Source organism: Drosophila yakuba, chromosome 2L (genome assembly GCF_016746365.2).
Source record: "Drosophila yakuba strain Tai18E2 chromosome 2L, Prin_Dyak_Tai18E2_2.1, whole genome shotgun sequence".
Lineage (NCBI taxonomy): Eukaryota > Metazoa > Arthropoda > Insecta > Diptera > Drosophilidae > Drosophila > Drosophila yakuba.
The window spans coordinates 17,033,860-17,053,460 of record NC_052527.2 but is presented as its reverse complement, the minus strand read 5'-3'; the positions used below and the strand labels follow the sequence as shown (position 1 = coordinate 17,053,460).

Sequence of the window (19,601 nt, the reverse complement as noted above, 5' to 3'; positions counted from 1 at the left end):
TTTAGACCTCTATAAAAAATTTGAATTTTCCTTGTTTGACATCAAGGCCACCCACGCTATTGCAGTCATCCATTAAATGAATCGATCATTTCGGAGTGACCCATTTTTTAATCAAGCAACAGGCTTCCAAATCGAACGTTTCCATTTAGATACTATCCAACACAACTCCCACGCAGACCGAAGCATTCAGGGAAACTAAGCAGCCGAAGAAGCCAGCGAGAACTGGTGAGGATCTGAGATGGGTACCTCTGTATTGGCCACCATGTGTGCCGAGCGCCTGACCAAGCTCCTCGTCCGCTACTCCCGTGCTCAGCCTCCCGTGGGGCGGAATCAGTCCCACTGCGTCGATAACGTGCTAAGTCCTTTGCCAAGAAGCGAAGCCACTACCGCCTTCCTGAAACCAATTAACACTGCTGCCCAGGACCATCCCAAACCGGTGCTCACCAACAAGTGGCAGCCGATGGGCACCATCACGAGCATCGGTCAGAGATTCCAGCGGGAGGCCATGGATGAAATTTGTGCCAAGGCCAAGGACCGCCTGCTGCCAAAGACCGAACCGCGACGTTTCAACTTCTCTAGAAACCATGCCTTCTTACCCAACAAATCGAGAGGCATGGAGGATTGGAAGCATCCGGAAAGTGGACGCTACTCAGCCCCATTTGTCAGCCTATTTCAGGCTCCGAACTGTCCAAGTCTACCGAAAAATACGTTTGCACATCCTCATACCTTCGACCGCCAAAAACTGTATCGAGACTGCTATTAACCGAACAAAGTGGACAGTCTTCGATCCTGATGCCAAACTCATATGCACCTCAATAACTTCACTTTAGCGTTGTGATTGGGTTGTACTTGCGATTGGCAACATGGGTTCAAGACTCTCCACAATTCGACGTATTAAAGATGTATGTGTTAATTAATGGTCTATTTAATCAATGGTTTAAAGGCGGAGTAAAGTCAGGGGATGGATACTCTATAATGTTTTTAGAAGTTTAAAAATTGTTTTAGTTAAGAAGCACACATTTTTCATTAGATTTATCGACAGAAAATGTTCTGTGACAACCCTATATGATAAACCCCAGTCTTAACTCACAACCTCATACCTTTTCATTCGTTTCGGCAACACTTCCTCTTCGAGAAGGAACTCAAAATTAAGTTCAACAGCCATGCTCCAATCTTTGGCCAAGAGAATTGTGCTGATGCCCAGCCTTATAGCTCTGGAGGACACTAGTCGAGCCATTCACATTACCGCTTTAATGGCGAGGATGGGAAAGGACATGTGTCCCGAGAGTGAGGTTCCCGCCTGCAAAGTGGTAAAGAGGCGCCCATGCAGTCCCACGGATCCACCAGTTCGTCCTTGCAGCGAGGAGGACTGCACCCATCCGCGATACCCATGTTGCGTGAGTACTAGCATCGCGAGGAATCCCTGCGCTGATCCGAACAAGAAGACCAAGTCCGTCTCCATGTGGAAGAGCTACAAGGATATAGGTATCGAGCGGCCGGAGGCTATGTGGCACTACCCGGAGGAGTGCTGTCCGAAATGTGAGGATACGCGCTTCGACGTTCTGTACTACACTCCGTCGGACAAGTGCCGGGAGTTCCAGCGCACCTGGTGGGAGTGCTGTCCGAAAATGGTACCGAAGCGAGTCTGTTGCTGGTGCGACGCCATTCCGCCGGAGGTCCTGCGACGGGATCTGCCCATCTGCCCGCGATCCTCTTGTCTCCAGGAACACGAGAGGAAGCGCTTTAAGTGCCTAAACGAAAGGTACAAGGGTTGCATGCGCATCCGTATGCCGTGTTGTCGAACCGCTCGAATTCCGCCCAACTGCAAGGCATTCCCTGGGCCCTCCGATTGCGAGAAGCTAAAGTGCCCCTTTCCCAGTTACTCCGAGTGCTGTCAGGAGGATCCCGCTGTTATCCCAACGCGCCCACCAGAGTGCGAGTGCTTGAAAAAGGCGTCTACATGCGAGCAGATTCGACGGGGACAACACATGGAAGTCCACAACATTAGCATCTGGCCCTGTTTTCGCAGGGGATCGTGAAGATGAAGACCACAACCGATGGCTACAGTAACTGTGGTCTCCGCTGGGATTTCTGAAACACCTTATGTTACAGAGATCCCTGCAGAGACCAAAGTCCCGAGCAACAAGCCACTCACCAAAAATCATAACCTTATCTTTATGGTTTCTGGTGATAATGGCCAACTCCATCCTAGCAACCCAGGTCTTTCACTGAAAATCTGTCAGTTGAGGTACGCCAAATATCTGATTTAATTGGCATTCGGAACCCTGTTCAAAACTCAAACTTCTAGGCCTCGTTCAAAATTAAAATATGCCTCGCCTCTCGGTGCTCTGCGGCATGTCGCGTAGAATCATCTGCTCCAGTAATGTTCACAGAAATCTTTGGCGACTATTGTCCGACAGTGCTGATTCGACCATTAACCCACCCGTGTCGGACCGAACGGAAAATAATTTAAAGAAATTTAAAAAGGAAACGCATGTGGATCACACAGGTCACCTGTTTGTGTGGCCGGAGGCGAAGGAAGAAAACGTGCACCATGTTGAAGAGATCAAGGAGGATAGCAATGACGATATAACTGCATCTTGGGGCTGGAAAAATGACGAACTTGACGTGGAGCAATTGGCAGGACTACCAGGTCCCAGTGAGGTGGAGGATCCATACAGACAGGCGATCAACGAATACGAGGATGAGAAGTTGCATTTCGCTGAAGCTGACCAATCAGGAATTCAAGAAGAATTACAATTCGCAAGAACGCGTTTACTGCGGGAACAGCTTACCCAGAATCAGGACTCCCAAGAACCTTTTACCACCTTCGAGAAAACTTCTCTCACATCCGTTCGAGAGAATGTGGACTTCATGATGCAAGAGCTTAGTCAGATTTCACTTATTTTGAATACTTTGGGAGAAGCTGAAAACACAATGGGAATGGTTAACTCTGAGCCGGAAATGGCCTCCTTTACACTCAACCAACCCAATATAAGCGAGAGTTTGGATAATGAGGAGATATCAAATCAGTCTTTGGACTCAGAGTTAAACAGTGCTAGGCTCGATCAATCTGGGCTAGCTGTTGCAGGTGATGAGGTGATTTCCAATCAGTCTATGGAGGTCTTGTCAGAGGTAAAAAGTGCGTTGTCTGAACCATCTGGATTGGGTTGTGAAGAGAACTTAGATCATCCGTCTTTGGATTCCGAACTACCCAGTGATATCTCCCGTCGACCCAAATTGGATCATGCGACGGAAGCAAATCAGTCCTTGGGTTCTGAATTATTCGATAAAACGTCTAATCAATCTGGTTCAGTAGTAGCTGTTGCAGATGATAAGGTGATTCCCGATCAGTCTATGGAGGTCTTGTCAGAGGTAAACAGTGCGTTGTCAGAACCATCTAGATTGGGCTGTGAAGACAACTTAGATCATAGCGCGTCTTTGGATTCCGTACTACCCAGTGATATCTCCCATCAACCCAAATTGGATAATGCGACGGAAGCAAATCTGTCCTTGGATTCTGAGTTATTCGATGAAACGTGTAATCAATCCGGTTTAGTAGTTACGAAGTCTTTAATCTCGAATGAGGACATCGGGGAAGAACTGACAACAGAATCTCACAAAAACGAGCAAGTTGTGTCTGCTAGCGATACTCAAGAGTCCAGTCCTTCAAAGACTAATCACAATACCCCCAAGACTGATGACACGCCGGATATCCAGCCTAAGGAGACTATACACACCTATAGGCCCTTTAGGACCATCGAAATTCCTGTGAAGGAGCCCACTAGTAGCCTATGCACCGAGTCAATTGAAGAGCAGCCCTTGATCCAGGAACCCCAAGCCGCCACTGGTGTCCATTTAGATAGCCAGGGGTACAAAGTTTCTGCCCAGCTGACGGAGTCCGAGTCCCGCCTACTTATGCGCATGGCTCTGAAACAAGCTTTAGAGGATCTGGAGTCTGGCCAAAACAAGTACAAAGCAACCATTCTGGAGGCCGAAACCGAGTGATATAGGAGCACAAAGACCCGAAGATGAATAAATACATAAACAAACGCATAACATTTAACGCTTATTTTCTTTTATTTTTATCCTTGTCATCGTCCTTCTTATCCTTACATTTAACGTGCTTATCCTTGCTTTTATGCTTTTTCTTTTGCTTGACCATGTCTTTTCTCGCCTTCTTGGCTTTTTCGATGGCACTGGGGCAAACATGGTTCTCACCATGAATCTTGACCCACTGGCGACCTCGCTCCGCTTCGCAGAGGCTCAGGGGGAACCGGCACTCGCACTCGCGAGGCCGATATGGTCGCTTGGCCAGCTTGGGTTGCTTACAATCCGACCAACAGGGCATCGGGGCACACAGCCTGCGGCAGCAGGAGGGCGTCTTGGCCGCGTGGCATCTGGGCGGACGACGTCCTGGCACGCATCGCGCCAAAGGAGCGAAATGGGGACAGGGTCCTGTGCCTGCGGGGCCTGACGTTGTCCGCTCACGCCGCTTGGCCACCCGACGGGCGGGGCTGAGAGCCTCCAGCTTGTCGTAGGCGCAGATGATCTTCTTGCGGATCATGAACTTGGGACACTCCACCCAGTGGCGCTGGTAGGGGCCGTTCTTGCAGGAGGGTCGGTAATACAGCTCGTCGAACGAGGGCAGTGGCTTGGTGCAGTTGGGGCCGCAGCACAGCTCATTAGATCGGCTGACCACGAAGGGATACGGCGGAGGCAGGTTCTTCGGCGGATCCCACATCGACTTGAACTTATCCGCTTCGGCGCAGAAGGCGGCCGGAATGCAGTGCGTCCGGATCTTGCATTCCCCTTTGCCATGAGGAGGCTTTGGTGGAGGTGCAGACGATGGAGGCTTCGGTGGATTTGGAGGCTTTGGGGGCTTGCTTGAGGAGCCGCTCTTACGTGAGCTGAAGCCCCTTAATAAAGAGGACCAAAACATTGGCCAAAACTTGTTTTAATGAAAATGGAATTTTGACAATTTTTTTGTTGGAAATCGAAAGGCCGATGAAAAGCTAATTTAAAATTTTTCGCTTGGTACTCGAAATATTGATCGAGGCCTGCTTGAAGAAAAATAGTTGGTCGAATATTGGAGAAAATCAGAAGAGGGTCCTGTCGCACACATTCACTTCTCCTGCAACTCAACCTCACCGGAACGGCGACAGGCAACAGGCAACACAAAATTGCAAACAGCGGATTGCGCATGTTTAAATTTAATTGAACATTTAGCCAAATTAAAATGCATTTTATTACGCAGCCGCCGTTTCTGGCCTGGAAATGCAAAACAACGCGCGCCCAATCAGCCAGGCCAAGTCAAGTAAATCCAGCGAAGTTGGCCATACGCGCAGATAGACGGAGGAAAAGGCAAGTCACACTGAGAGAAATAATGCAGCTGTAATGCTTCGTCCTTTAGATAAAGTCAGCTCATGTTTACACTATTTTTATGTGTACTCATTTCAGATTTTTAATGTTTGCAATGTGTAACGTAAGTATACTATTATGAAATTTGTTCAAGTGCATAGACGCAGGCACAGCCGAAAACCAAAGACGCTGACTAGGCCTAGGCACGCAACGGTTATTCAGTTTTGTCGGTTTTTCGATTTGGCCTTAAATTGGCATAGGCAGTGCCTATGCGAAATTTGGCACAGATTCGCTGCAGATTCGAAGCTATTCGGCTGGCATCGGATTGGATCGGATCGGATCGGATTGGATTGGACCGAGGCGGAACTGAGAGTTGCAAACTGGTTGGAGACAGGCCTCGCAAGCATGCGTTCTGCAATTGTTTAATAGCCTAATTAAGTGTGCGAGCGAACAGGTTGGCTGGCCAGGCCGGGAAAGTCGGAAAAGTCGGAAAAGCGGGAAATCGGAAAAGTCGGGCATATGCAAAGCCAAAGGAGCAGAGCGACTGTCATGCCTCACCAAGAGCAGTGATGTGATGTGATGTGAAGTGATGTGATGTGACGGGACAGTGACTGCCATGCGGGTGGTTTGTCAGCTGCTAATGCCAGTCTGTCTTTATTTTCCTTTTTCTATTTTTTGCTCCTTGTTCTGGCTTGCAATTACATTTGGCTGTTAATTGCATTATGCATATTTATGGAAGCTCTCCGGCTGCAGCTTCTCCCCCGGCAATCGAGTTAGGTCCGGAGAAGGATCGGGAGCCAGAGATGGGGCAGGAGCAAGGGAAGCAGACGGATCCGGCTACAATGCCGGCTCATTAGCATACATCAGCGCGTTAAGCTTGGAGCGGGTGTCTGACTGAGTTACGACCAGCTTTCCACTGTCTGTAGCTGCCCGCCATCGCCATCGCCATCGCCATCATCATCATCATCGTAGTCATCGTCATCGTCATCCAGTGAGTGGCTTAGTGGGTGTTGCCCTCTAATTTAAATTAAAATATGAAAAATACTCAACGAGCGAAAAGGGGTTTGGCTGTGAACAAAAACATCACGCTGCAAAAACTGAGAAACGTGCAGAAAAATCAAATCTAAAATAGCTGCTGGACATGGCATAATCAAATTGTGCGCATTAAGGAGAGTAGGGAAAAGATTATTTGCCAGGAGATTGTTGTCGCTGTGTGTGCTGCTGCAACTAATTATATTATTAAGATTTAAGGAAGCTTTCTGCTTCTGTATCTAACAGATAGAAATCAACAAAACTAAATAAAGAATACTCCTGATTGCTAGCTAAGACATATGGGAAGTCACACCAGAAAATGAAATTACAAAAGGCTATTTCTTATATCATTTTTTAAGGCACGAGGAAATTAATATATACATATCAAAATATCATCGTATAAACATGAATCTCAATTGTAGAATTTGTTTGCTATTAAGGTATCCTATGCTTTCAGCATTTTACATAAAAACTTCCATCTGTATACCCCACACACAAGATTCCTGGCCTGAATGACTCTTAACTGCTTTTTCTCGCCAACACCCAAAGTATTTTCTCTGGAATGTTCAAAAGCCATGCTCTCAGTCGGTGTTTTCTTGGCTCAAGAGTGCGTGGGGTTCCTACAACTGGCGGAGAAAGCTGAGATACTTGGCTAGGAGCTGGAAGTTGGGAGCTGGGAGCAGGGAGCTGGGAGACACTCAGCCGAATGGAACCTTCTGCTCGCCCGGTGTGCCCAAATGCTCCGACGAGAGAATGCAAGGAAGCCGGAGAGGAAGTTGGTGGCACGGAGCACGCGAGCGTAATTCGTTCAAATGGCCATAATAAATAAATGTGCCATTAGCCCGCTTGCAAAGTCCGCCTAAATTCACATATACAGAAATACTAGACGGCATTCGTATATCAATAAGCCAACGGGCGGACGAAAACTTTCTAATCGCAGTATAATTGCAGGGGACCAACAAAAAATATTCGTAAAGCACATTAAGAAAGAAAAAAGCAGGGGAAATACACGCAGCATTAGCCACAACTAACATGACATGCGCCAAATTATGCTGCCAATTTCGCAGGTGGGGAGCGTAAGTCATGCAAAGCGAACAGCAGCCTTTGATTGGGAAACGCTGGTAATCAGTTTGTTAACACCCGGCGACAATTAGCGACTGGGTTAAGTGCTTAGCTATATTGGACCATAAGCCAATAGCCGTCGATATAAATTCACGGAAATTTACTGGACAGCCGCTCGCACGACATTAGCATAATTAAGTTAACTTGAGGCGAGAACGGGTTTCTCTGATCCGCAGATCGATACTTTTGCCCATTGGGAGACTATCTCTGATCGACGAGCGAAATGCCAATTAGGCCGACCCTAATGCCTCCCGGCCTCACCCAACTTATGGAAACAGGATCGCGTTCGGATCGGGACGAGGCATCGGGGAAGGCATTGCTTAATTGAAATAATTACACATTAAGTGCATTAATTATTTTCACTTGCATGCAAACAGCCAGGACGCCTGCAAGTCGCCACTTTGGTCGTGGCCAGCGCCTTTTGCCTTCTGCCTTCTGCCTTTCGCGTAATTATTAATTTAAGCCATTCGACGACTCCGCTGGGTATCGTAGGCCATTACGGACCACAACTACGGGCTGCAACATCGCGCAACATCGGCACGACATCCACTTGCAACTCGTTTTGTAGCCGCCGTTAGCTTAGGTCATAATTATAAACGCAAAATCATAATTAAAGTGTATTTAGCCGGACTTTGAAATATGTTTCGACCGCCCCCGAAGACAGCAGTCAGTATGAGAGTGGCAGGACTCCGGCAGGAGTCGGTAATTAGCCGGAATACGTGAGATAATGTCGGGGGTGTCTAATCGATGGCATGGAATGGAATAAATATTACGGAGGATAGCTTGGTGAACTTTAAATTTGATACTATAAAATCAATCAAAATCACATATGGTATTGCTAAATCATTCACCAATGACACTCGTCTTAGGAAAGTATCCCATATAAATATTGCATCCCATATCCCATATATATGGTTTTATTTATCCACTTTAATAATGCATCTTATGTACATACAACCCTTTCGGTTGAGCAAAGGGGTCAATAGCTTGGCCAATCACCAAAATATTGACTCAATTTGCTGCCATCAGTCTCCTGTTTGGACAGTCTCCTTCTAAACTAATTAAAGCATACAATACCCAAATTAATTACTAAAACAGGTTAAGTTGGGCGCATAATAGCCGTCTATGCAGCGCGACTGCTGTTTCGCCGCTCCTGTGGATCTCGTCCTGTCGATGGATGTTGCTCCTGCACCTGTCGTTCTTGGCGCTTGAATAATTATTGCAGTCAACTACTGTTTGGGTCCGGTATCAACCGGCACTGGGTCTGGCTTTTGCTTTGGCTATGGCTTTTGCTTTGGCTTTCGGTGCCCCCCCAGCACGTCAATTGTTTCATTAGTTACCCTTAGCTCCGACGAGCTTGTTCGGCGGACAACCCGGCGTATGTGTAATGTGGGCCGGAATGTGCGCATTGGCGGGGGTGAGGGGTTGCGGGGGTGCCGGGTATGCAAATAAAGTGCGGAATATATTTACTAATAACTATTTTACCTTAGCGACATGTGTCGCGCTCACCAGCGGAACCACATTTGCGTTGTCCTTTTTTGACCGAAAGTTTTGCGTCAATGTTTTTGGCTTGTGCTCCTCAAAGGGGCGGGCGTTGGCCACGCCCACTGTTTTTTCCGACTATGTCGCATATGTCAGCTGCTCCTCTTATAATTTATTGAAGCACATAAATTTCACTTAATTGGCAGTGCCAATAATAAAGCACCAACGGGAAAGACTAACGATACCAACAAAGTTCTGAAAAGTCCTTTTCGCCATCTCACTTGTTTGTCCACATGCATATTAGCTGCAATTATTGAGTGGACAATTACTCAGTAGAGTCAGTGGTTTAGTAAAAAGAATGTTTTTCGTTTGCCGTAAATGGCCAAGTCCCAAGTCGCCAAGTGTTCCTTTTTTCCGTTTTCCTTGAGGTATCTAGTACTCACCCACCTGGCGCACTCATTAAACAAACAAAATCGGCCACAAAACTCGTTCCTGCCATTGTTATTTCTATTTTTATTATCTATGCCACACCCAATGCAAAGAGTAGAAAATTATGCATTTTTCTTGGAAATTTTCTATGCCATCTGCGGAGTGCATCTCAGCCGTTCGCCTCCCTCTCAACCCGAGCTCATAATAAACGAATTAGCGCCTTTGGCTAAATGGAAGTAGAATGCAATTTCATTGCAATTATCAAGTGGAGGAGACTGGCTCCTCCTTCCACTGCCGTCCTCCTTTGCATGGCTGGGCTAAATAAACAACCCGGTAAGAGTTCGACTTTGACTTCTACTGGGGCTGCGTCTGCGTTTGGGTCTGGGTCTGGGTTTCGGACCTGGTCTCCGACTTGGACTTGCACTTGGACTTGGCCCCACAATGAGCACATAAAAAAATTAATGCTCTCCCGCTCGGCGAAACCATAAAGGTATGTCTGCTCATGGCCAATTTCTTTTGGGGCCAAAACGCAATGCTAACAAATAGAAAAATTATCGCAATTGTGGCATCTTTTTTATGTTTTCGGTTTACCAGCTTGTCTTGTGGGTTTTTCATTAGGCCAGAGCGAATGTGCATTTAGTTTGTGACGCATTCAAACAAATGCAGGCAAAAAAATTTATTCGAACACAAATTAATTTAAAATTTAAAGATATTACAAGTATTAAATTGACTATAATAAATACATCTCACTATATACCACATAGAAAAGTACGCAGTTAATAAATGGGAAAAAAATTATAATTAATTTTGTGTTTGATAAACCCTTAACTAGCTAAGTTTATGCAAGGGTTTTTCGATTAAAAAACCCATTAAAGGAGTATAAACCGGACTACTAATTATATTGCATAAACTATTAATGTAAATATTTTTAAAGAAAATATTTCTCCCTGTGGATCTGAAATTGTCCCGCTGATGCATAAAATATCAACAATGCGATGCGAAACGATCCGACCAATTCGACAGTCAAAAAGCGAGACTCGTTCCTCTCTCGGGGACCTAGCCAACTTTTCGAGCATTTTGGCCACAAAAGAAGCGCAAAATAAATGCCAAAACCAACAGCCACAATAACAGCGAGCGGCAACAATAACACAAGCAACAAATATTATGCCTTCTGGCAACGTTTTTCATACTGCGGCGGAATCGACTTCTAGCAGGCAGTCGAAGCCGAAGCCACGAACTCCAAGTCCGAGTCGAAGTTGTACTCTTACAAACATGGTCATAATCACGCGTTAAATTAATGAGTTTAAATGCTATTTTTGGCTTTAACTATTACACACACACACACAGACTTAATTGAAGCCAGCTTGCGGCAGAGTGGAGTGTCTCAGTTTCAGCTTCGAGTTTGAGTTCGAGTTCGGGTTCGATGCAATCCCCTCCCAGTCGCAGTTTCCCCGCAAATTATGAGACACATACAGCCAAGTTCAGGCTCAGCTTTGGACCAACCGGCTTCCACCGCGGCGGCTATATTAAATTTATTTTAATGCCAAACTCCTGGTCCAGCTCGGTTCCAGCCCGCACTGCAGCCATTCGATCACATGGCCAGTGGGCATGGTTTTAATATTTTCTCCCATGGCGGCCAACTGGCCCAAATCGCGTTTCGCTAATTATTAACGTTCCGATCCCTTTTCCTAGCTGCCAGCCATTCGGACGGATCCCATAGATTGCTAAGGGCAGATGTGGGGTCAATCGAGATTTGGAACAATTTTCCGAGCCATCTGGCATATGACTAAGGAAAGGTTACCACAACATGGAAGTCAAAGGAGAGGATGGACTATGATTCATATGCTAGACACAAAAGTGAATCACCAGGAGATTTATGGCGATACAGGGCATTGCTTTTTATGAGAATTAGATTCATTTTCAATTGAAGAAGAGGCACCGATCTTAATGAGATCATATTTTAATAATTTAATAATTCTTAAGAGTTCCATGTTAATACTTAACCCGAGTACCAATCAAGTCCATTATCACGCAATTGAAATTACCTTATTATTTATGATATTGTAAGCCACCACAACAGCAGAAAACGTAAGTCGTTCATGTTGTTGTCGGCAAGATGTCAGTCACATTGTTAATAATTTTTTAATACCACCATAATTAAGACTGAGGCAATTTGCAATTTGCCATTTGCTGTATGTTTTGTTTTTGCCCTCGGTTTTGCGTAAATGAGTTAAATGAATTGAGGCAAAGCGCCGGGGTACTTAGAGCCGGACAACGTCAAAATCAACTTGCCAGATACTTATTACATTGGCTCGAAGTTGCCTGATGATTATTGGCATTACGTGGACGTGCATAAGTTGAACTTACAGGCAATATAATTAATTTATACTCAAACTCTCTGACAATTTCAATGTTGCATGCAGCTGGCGCAGAGACGAAAGCCGCAAACAACCAGCTCGACACACAAATTGCTTGGTAATTTATTTGCAATTAATTTTGAATTAATTTCAACGAAAGACGAGCGAACAAAAACGGTCTGCAAAGGAATTTGGGTTGCGCTGTCTTGGCCAAGAGACCCAAGAATTCGGCAGTGCAAGCCATAATGGAGTAGGGAACTTTATGAGGCCCCTTAAATGAGGGGTATAATGTGTGAAAAGTTTATATGCCGCGAATCTAAAATACTATAACCGCTTAAAGCCGAGACACGGCCATTTATCAATGCATCCACCATTTAAACCCCACAGCCGGCCCTCCTGTTTTGGTGCCGACAATGGGCCATCATCTTTGGCTCATTTGCAGTCAATTTAGCGCTCACGTGGTTAGTCATAAACATTTTTGCACAGAACATTCATTTAATAAGCAATTATTGGCTGCTCCTCTTTAATATTTTTTTCCCTGCCCGTTCGCTGTGTTGCATTTACGCGTCAAGACTTTCAACTAATTACAAACGATTTACATGCAACACAGCTGGGCGTACGCTAACCAGGGCCAAGAACATTGGAGCAAGAACCAGGCCAGGTTTTCGCCTGCTGCCTGCTCTCCGCCAGCTGAGTATCCAGGTCCGGATAATCCCGCCGAGTATTTGCAACATATAAGGCAAAATGCAGAAACCGGTTGGCCGCTCCTCATCATCATGGTCATCATAATCATCGCGACAGAACCGCGGCCAGGGAGCGAGGAAAAAACACCCACGAGAAGGCAAATCAAATCCGCTTGGCACGCACGTCTGAACATGGATGTGCAACTCATAGAACGCGCGGTTCATTGCGCATGCGCAACATGCTCCTCCTGGCCAGAAGGAGTGCACTTTGTGACCAGCTTATAATTAGCCGTACTCGCACTTGGGCCACATCCGTGCTCGACTTTCGCCAGCTGGCGACCAAAGGCCAAAGGCGGCTAAAGGCGGACGGCGGCTCATTAGACGTCCATGAGTCACCCAGCGGGTTGGATTCGTATAGTCCACAGTCGGCTTTCAAGAGCTGCCGCCTTGGCCCCAAAAAAATGGAAAATGGAAAATGAAAACCTGGCTACAGCTGCGTAGTCAGTGGGTCCGCTTAGATCAGGCCAGGCCTCGTAATTAGCTGTAATATATCTCCGGACAACTCAAGTCCGGTTCGGTTAGAGTATTTTCGGGTATTTTCCCAGATTTTCCGTTCTTGTTATGCCTCCAATCTAATTAATGCCAAATGATGTGTTTATTCATTTGCTTTGGGTAAAACTAAATTTAGTATAGTACCCAAACAGTAATAGGAAATGTAAGTTATGTTATTTTAATTAAGTTAAGGTAATAGTTAACTCATCATTCACTGAATGGCTAGTAATTCCAGTCATTATAAATATAAGCATGTATACCATTTAAAAGCTCGTTAAATAGCCCATTTACTTTTCCTACACAAGTTGCAAGGAAAGTGTGTTTATTCGTTTCATTGGTTTCCTTCCAGCACATTAATTTTCAATAGATTGTACTTATAACTTTATTTTTCCCCTGGCCTCTAATTCGATTTTTATTGCACCTGGATTTTCTTGTTTGGCGCTGCCAATAGACAATTTATTTCTCAGGTACACACAATTTTCTTCAAACGCCGCTCGAGTGTGTGTGCTGATTATTTCGCGCTTATTATTTGCTGCCTTTGAGCTTGCAGCCTTTTCCTTTATTTTTTGCTTAATTTTCAATAAATGTTGCGGCTTTGTTGCCGCTTGTCTCTCCGTCGCAGTCGATTACTCATTTGACTGCAGCACATAAATTTTATGCACTTTTCCATTTTTTCCTTTTCTATATTTTGATTGCTTTATTTTTATTAATTGCTTTTTACGGCACTTTGTTAGAAGCTAAGTTCGTAGTATCTCGCTGCCTCTGAACGGCTGAGTGTGCGTGCTGTATCGTGTGAGCTGATTGTGTCATTAGAGTGGATCGCATTCAACGGATACTGGGACTCCGACAGAGACAAAGCGGCCAAAATGCCACGAAATGCGGTCGAAGAGATACTCGAGACCATGCAGCGAATTGATTTGCCATTAGAATTGGGTCAGCAATCGGTGAGTGTTCGTATTTAGTTGGGAATTTTAATGGGTAAATTACAAACACCATATTGGATATGGTAAGTGGATATGTCAAGGCGTGCTAGGATTTCCTTTTTAGAGGGCGTTGTCTGCGAGGCATTTTGTTTAGTGTCTACTTGTGCAGCTTATGTTAATTGCATAGCAATTTAACTGGCGAGACCATGAACAAAATCAAAAAGAAGTGTTTGTAAACTATTGCAGTTTGAAATCTTTGCGTATCAGGAAAATGTAAATTGATAGTCCAAATTTTTCCCGCTACAGTGCTGTTTATTTTCATTGGGGCTGACACACTTCTGCAGCTTGAAGAACACTTAAAGCTGATCCCCTTATTTCCCAAACTCATAATTTATACATTTTTACGATCAGCCACAAGAAGCGCCTTAGGTCCCAGAATTAAACTTGAAAATAGAACTCGCATTGATCAGCAGATCGCTTGTTGTTCTGAATCGGGCTGGTTGGCTGATTCGCCACAAAAGTATTTGTGTGCCACAAGGCAGCAAGCAACACAGAAACTCAAGACCGCGAGCAAAACCGAGCTGCGAACCGACGAGGACATGCGAATATTTTATTTATTGCTGACAATTGCACAAAAGTTTTTTCCCTACTGTGATCGGTTTTTTATGGTCATTAAAATTGGGACAAAAATATTTTGACCGCGCTTGAAGTCGCTTGGTTCTGGTTGCTCGTTTTGTTATTTTGTTATTTGGTAATTCTAGAGCACGACGGCCTGGGGCAAGAGTTTGAGTTCTGTGCCGCCGATTTGCCCTTGATTGGCTTGGTTGCAACATTCTGCGGCCCGCTGGTCGCCGATCGTACTGATTAGCCGGTTCCTAAGCGGCGACTAATTAATGAGCTCACATGCTAATTAAAAGCGCGCTGGAGAAACCAACACGAAAGTCCCAAAGGGAGCAAAATCGCCACTCGGACAAATTTCTAGACGAAACCAGAGACAAGAGCATGGGCTTCTTGATGATAAACGCACCACGCTACTCAATCTCAGGGGTGCCATTTAACTCAACCCCTATGGGACCTACAGCTGTGGCCAGAAAAATAATCACCAAGGAGTAATCATACGAAAAGAGAACAAGTTCATATCTATTCGAATTATATGCTATAATCATTTTAAATCTATGCATCTTGTTGCAAATAAAACATAACCTAATCTAGCTATGTGAGCTCACCTACATCTAATTAGTAATAAAAATTAAAGTACTAATAGTGTCTAGCTCCCTTCATCATTCAGTTGTGGTTAATGACATATGTATATGTTTTAATTTTTAATTTTACTCTTTAAAGTAAATATTATTTTATAATCTGAGCTATGAGCTGACTTCGCTATTATTTTGACCACGAGCGCTGCAGTTGCTCAGCTTGAAATGGGTAATGCTTGAATTCAGCGATGCTGTTCGACTCACCGACTCGGTTTTGATGTTGAGCGCCAGGACGTGGGACGAACTGTTGGAGGAGGCCGACGGCGGCGAAGAGGGCGCCGCTCCGCTGCACGGCGACTTGGCGGCAATGGTGGAGGCGATGGCATTCAGCGGCGAGCGGCTGCTGGGCAGCGGACTGGCCTCCCGGAGAGGACTGCTGCCCGCCCCCGCCCCGATGCCGATGGCCATGCCAAGGCTCTGGGAGTAGGGCGAGACCGGCGACTTGTTGGCATTCGTGGAGCAGTTGGAGGGCACCACGGCGGCGGTGGTGCAGCTGGTCAGGGTGCTGGTGGCGGAGCTGGAGGATGACGAGGATGAGGAGCAGGACGACGACGAGGAGGAGCTGCTGCTGCTGTTGTTGGCGCTGCTGCTCTTGCTGCATATCATGGTCTGCATTTTGGTATTGTTGTTGTTGTTATTATTATTGTTGTTGCTGCTGGTGCTGCTGTTGTTATTGTTGTTGTTGTTGGTGGCGTTGGCATTGTTATTGTTAACACTTGCCCCAGCACCGGGCATCAGGCTGCCATCGCAGAACTCGCGCTTCACAATGTTGCTGCCGTTGTTGCCGGAGTTGGCGGTGTTGCCGCCGATGTTGCTGCTGCTGTTGCCGCTGCTGCTGCCGCCGGGTGTCGCCCCAATGGCCGCCTCACATGGCAGCACCGTGCCCAGCATCTTGTCTAGCGTTGTGTACTGTGACTGTGACGTCGTGGATTCAGCGGCACCGGCAGAGTCCTCGCAGCCCTCGGCCATGTCACGTGTCACTGACCCGCTCGCATCCTGGGCCACTCCTGCAATGGGCACAGAAGGGGCTTAAATACCTCGGTGTGCATTAAATATTAAGCCTATAATGGTAGGGGCTTTACAAGAAGGGGTTTATACAAGATGGGTGCAAGTGCGAAAATGCGTTTGAACACCGGTGCAATTCAATTTTGACTTCAAAAACTGTTCACCTTCTGAAGAAAAAGATGGCCAGTTACCATTCCCAAACAGTAAGTACAATGTTTGTCATAAGAACAGTGAGTAAAATCGACTAAGCTATTTTAAGGATTTTGAGAGTTAGCTTCAGCACTTTAAGAGTACCAGAAATCATTCACAGATGCTCATGCCGCAATTATCTGATATCAATGCAACTCCTTTCTACCCCTCAAATACCCTTCAAATATCAAATGGCATCTGGCTGAACTCCCCCCTTCCAGCAACCCATTCTATGTCGCCATGCCGCTGGGGCCATCATAATTTAGAATTTACATTTATCGAATATATTTCGTGCACTTAAAACCCGTACCCTGGCGCATTAATTTCATTAATTATCCCTGTTGCCCGTCGGTTGACCACGGCAACAACGCACAAACAACAATGACGGGCAAGACGTGAGGGGCAGGCGGAAGAAGGGAGGTGGAATGGAGAACCCACACACGCCGCATAATTTTGCAAATGCAAAACGCAGACGACGCTCCAGTCTGAGGCCATGTCCTTGCCCAGCCACGACGTTCTGCACCGGACAACGGACGACTTTTACCGCCGGAACTGTGAGGAGGAATTACACTTCACAAATTGGGAGCATGATTAAACACAAAGAAGTTGGAAAACAAAAACAAACACGATTTTAATATTCAACAGTATAACCAAAGAGGATCATTTGAAATCAGATTCCTCAAATGGAAATATAAAATCTATATTTACCCCGATTTTCTTCCGGTGTAGGAATTGGCTTGATGGACACAAAAGCCGGAGCATACGGGTGGCCTCTGCACAGGAGGGATGCAAGTTCGGTGGAAAGTGGGTGGAGCAGTTGGGCGGCTTGCACATTCGTAATCGAAAATTTTACACCTACTCTGCATTATAATTTATACCCGAAGAGGGACAACTGACCAAAAGTGACCGGGAGGGGAGTGAGGCGAACGTGTCTGGCAAGAAAGTTTTCCTGCATACAAGAAAACGGAAAACACGATGGGAAAAATTAAGAGCGAGAAGGAGAGAGGACTGAAAATGCCCGATAATGTTGTTCAAGTGTGCAGGGGGTAGGGGGAAAGCTATCCGGGAAAGATAACGATGGTAAGAAGGCGAGTTTTCGGAAGGCTTATGCACGCACTCTGTGTGGAAGGGCATACCAGCAAAGGACTCTCGTAATCGTCACTCAACTGAAATAGATTCCACTAAATGTCATTTCTTATGGGATCACGATGATGGGACAAACTTCGGCCTAAGCTGCACCCAAAGGCGTCTAAATTTAGGCAACAATTTGCACTAAAGAGCTTACCTAACTCCAACCCACAACCCACAAAGGAAACATCAATGCCTATGCCTCAACGTTCGGACCCAACAAGGAGAGCCATCATTTCGTCCTGGGGTGGTAAGGAAAGGTCCTTCGTTGCATTGTCTGCAGGTCTACACAAAACGGGCGTTGATTTTAATGCATAATGCATACAGCTGGCTCCTGTCCCTTGCACGCCTTCCACACCCACAGCTCCCAACCTCGCAGGACCTGCCCTGTGTGTGTATTTGTGTGAGTGCGCTTGTATTTGTGTGCCTGTGTGTGTGTCTGCAGCTGTAATAATGCAAGCAACTGCACTCGAAACTGAGAACTCGGAACTCGAGTCGCAGTCGCAGTCGGACTCGAACTTCTGCGGCTCGGATTCAGACCCTCAGATTGCTGTTTCCATACACGGAGCAAAAATGCGCGTCTTACTCGAGTTAACTGAAAACCTTAAACTATTTGAATCTTTTAACTAACCCTTCAAACTGAAAGAGTGAGATGCACCATGAGCCCGCAGAGCGAAAGAAATTGGTAGGGAAAATATATATTATGAAATATAATGATGTGATCCAATTATTTTCAGAGTGCTCATTGTTTGTGTCGACGTTGGCCAGCCGGCAGCAGTCAACGAACGCACTTTTCCGGCCACATAGCCAACGCCGTAATGAGCCACATGAGGCGGGGACTGGGAGATGCCAGGAAGGGGAAAAGGATCTGGATCGGGGGCGGACAGGGGGACAAGGGGATGGGGGAAACGGAATGCCAGGACTGTGCCTTGAAAGTTGGAGTGTGCAGGACATGCAATGCCAATGCCTGAGTCTGAGCCCGAGTCCGAGTCCTGAGTACGAGAATGAGAATGAGCAAAGCTCCGTGTTGTAGATTTTGGCCAGGAAAAGGCTGCTTTTCGGGGGTGGTAAAGGGGGGTAATAATTAATTTCGTACGTTGCATGCAAATGTCTGGCCACCACCACCCCTGCTTCTCCATCTGGCATATGCATAAGAAGCAAAAACAATGCATAATATCAGGGGCAGCAGCAGCAAAAACAGAATGCACATCGGCCACATACAAAATAATTTCAAGCATGCGTCAACACAAAATGCCAAAAGCCTGCAGAGATGCAATCAAAGGGAACGGGGTTGGCTCATGGCTCATGGCTTATGGCTCCTAGTTGCAAGTACAAGTCGGTGCAACATGTTGTGAAAGCAAATTGTAGCGACAAAATGTGCAGCCATATTAAGTACAATTTGCGCATATTAAAGTCTGGCCAAATTACACGGAGGCAGCAGCGGCAACGGCAACATTTTGTCGCTTCCTGCGATCGCCGCCTGCCTCGAAATCTAATCAATAACCAGCAAACTAGTAGAATTTCATGTAGCACACTAAATAGCACGATTAATTATCGCCATGCTGGCAACTATAATTCAAATCAAGCCCGCTTCATTTTCAATGCACGCCAGCAACATGCCATCCGCAACGCAGTGCTCCTATCGACTTGCAAACGCATTACAAACCGGTCTAATTATACTCATTTTCTTGCTGCCTGCCACATGTTGCTGCTGCTGCTGCTGCGGCTATAAATTGCAATTTCCATGCAACTTTCTATCGCCGGTTAAGAAGCGAGCTGGAAAAATTTATCATTCAAAGCCGTCCCTCCTGCTCGATGCTCCATCTCCAAGCTCCCCATGCCGCATGCTGCATGCAGCATGCTCCAAGTTCCAGCTGGATCGATCGCATATAGTCGTTTGGCGAGCGTTTTGTCTTCGACAGCAATTCGTAGGCAATATTCAAATTAATAAAATCATCAATAATTTCGCCCGGCCGGCACTGGCAAACATGTAGAACATGTTGCTGCTGCTGCGGTGCAGCAACTTGTTGTAATTAATAGTCAAACTAAATTGTAGCACACTTGCCATCATTTAGAGTTAGG

General features: G+C 46.0%; 5 protein-coding genes across 14 annotated transcripts in view; 3 read left to right on the top strand and 2 right to left on the bottom strand.

Moving 5' to 3' along the window:
* LOC6528582 (hormone receptor 4) overlaps window positions 1-19,601 on the bottom strand; it is a 69,701-nt gene that overhangs the window by 34,238 nt on the left and 15,862 nt on the right. For 9 of the 10 annotated variants that reach the window (XM_039371657.1, XM_039371658.1, XM_039371659.1 and 6 more), the window contains exon 2: window positions 15,402-16,204. In XM_039371657.1, the coding sequence (XP_039227591.1) occupies window positions 15,402-16,166 (765 nt within the window). In that variant the 5' untranslated portion in view covers window positions 16,167-16,204. Of the gene's footprint in view, window positions 1-15,401; window positions 16,205-19,601 lie in introns of those variants that run through there. The other variant, XM_039371656.2, reaches the window with a different exon arrangement.
* LOC6528574 lies at window positions 17-913 on the top strand. Its single transcript, XM_002089581.3, has one exon. It carries the CDS (start codon window positions 239-241, stop codon window positions 761-763), a length of 525 nt encoding a protein of 174 aa, XP_002089617.1. The 5' UTR covers window positions 17-238; the 3' UTR covers window positions 764-913.
* On the top strand, window positions 1,083-2,050 carry LOC6528573. The gene has a single exon (XM_002089580.4). The coding sequence runs from the start codon at window positions 1,164-1,166 to the stop codon at window positions 2,037-2,039; it is 876 nt and encodes a 291-aa protein (XP_002089616.1). The 5' UTR covers window positions 1,083-1,163; the 3' UTR covers window positions 2,040-2,050.
* Window positions 2,306-4,059, top strand: LOC6528572. The gene has a single exon (XM_002089579.4). It carries the CDS (start codon window positions 2,329-2,331, stop codon window positions 4,006-4,008), a length of 1,680 nt encoding a protein of 559 aa, XP_002089615.2. The 5' UTR covers window positions 2,306-2,328; the 3' UTR covers window positions 4,009-4,059.
* On the bottom strand, window positions 4,062-5,033 carry LOC6528571. The gene has a single exon (XM_002089578.3). The coding sequence runs from the start codon at window positions 4,940-4,942 to the stop codon at window positions 4,070-4,072; it is 873 nt and encodes a 290-aa protein (XP_002089614.1). The 5' UTR covers window positions 4,943-5,033; the 3' UTR covers window positions 4,062-4,069.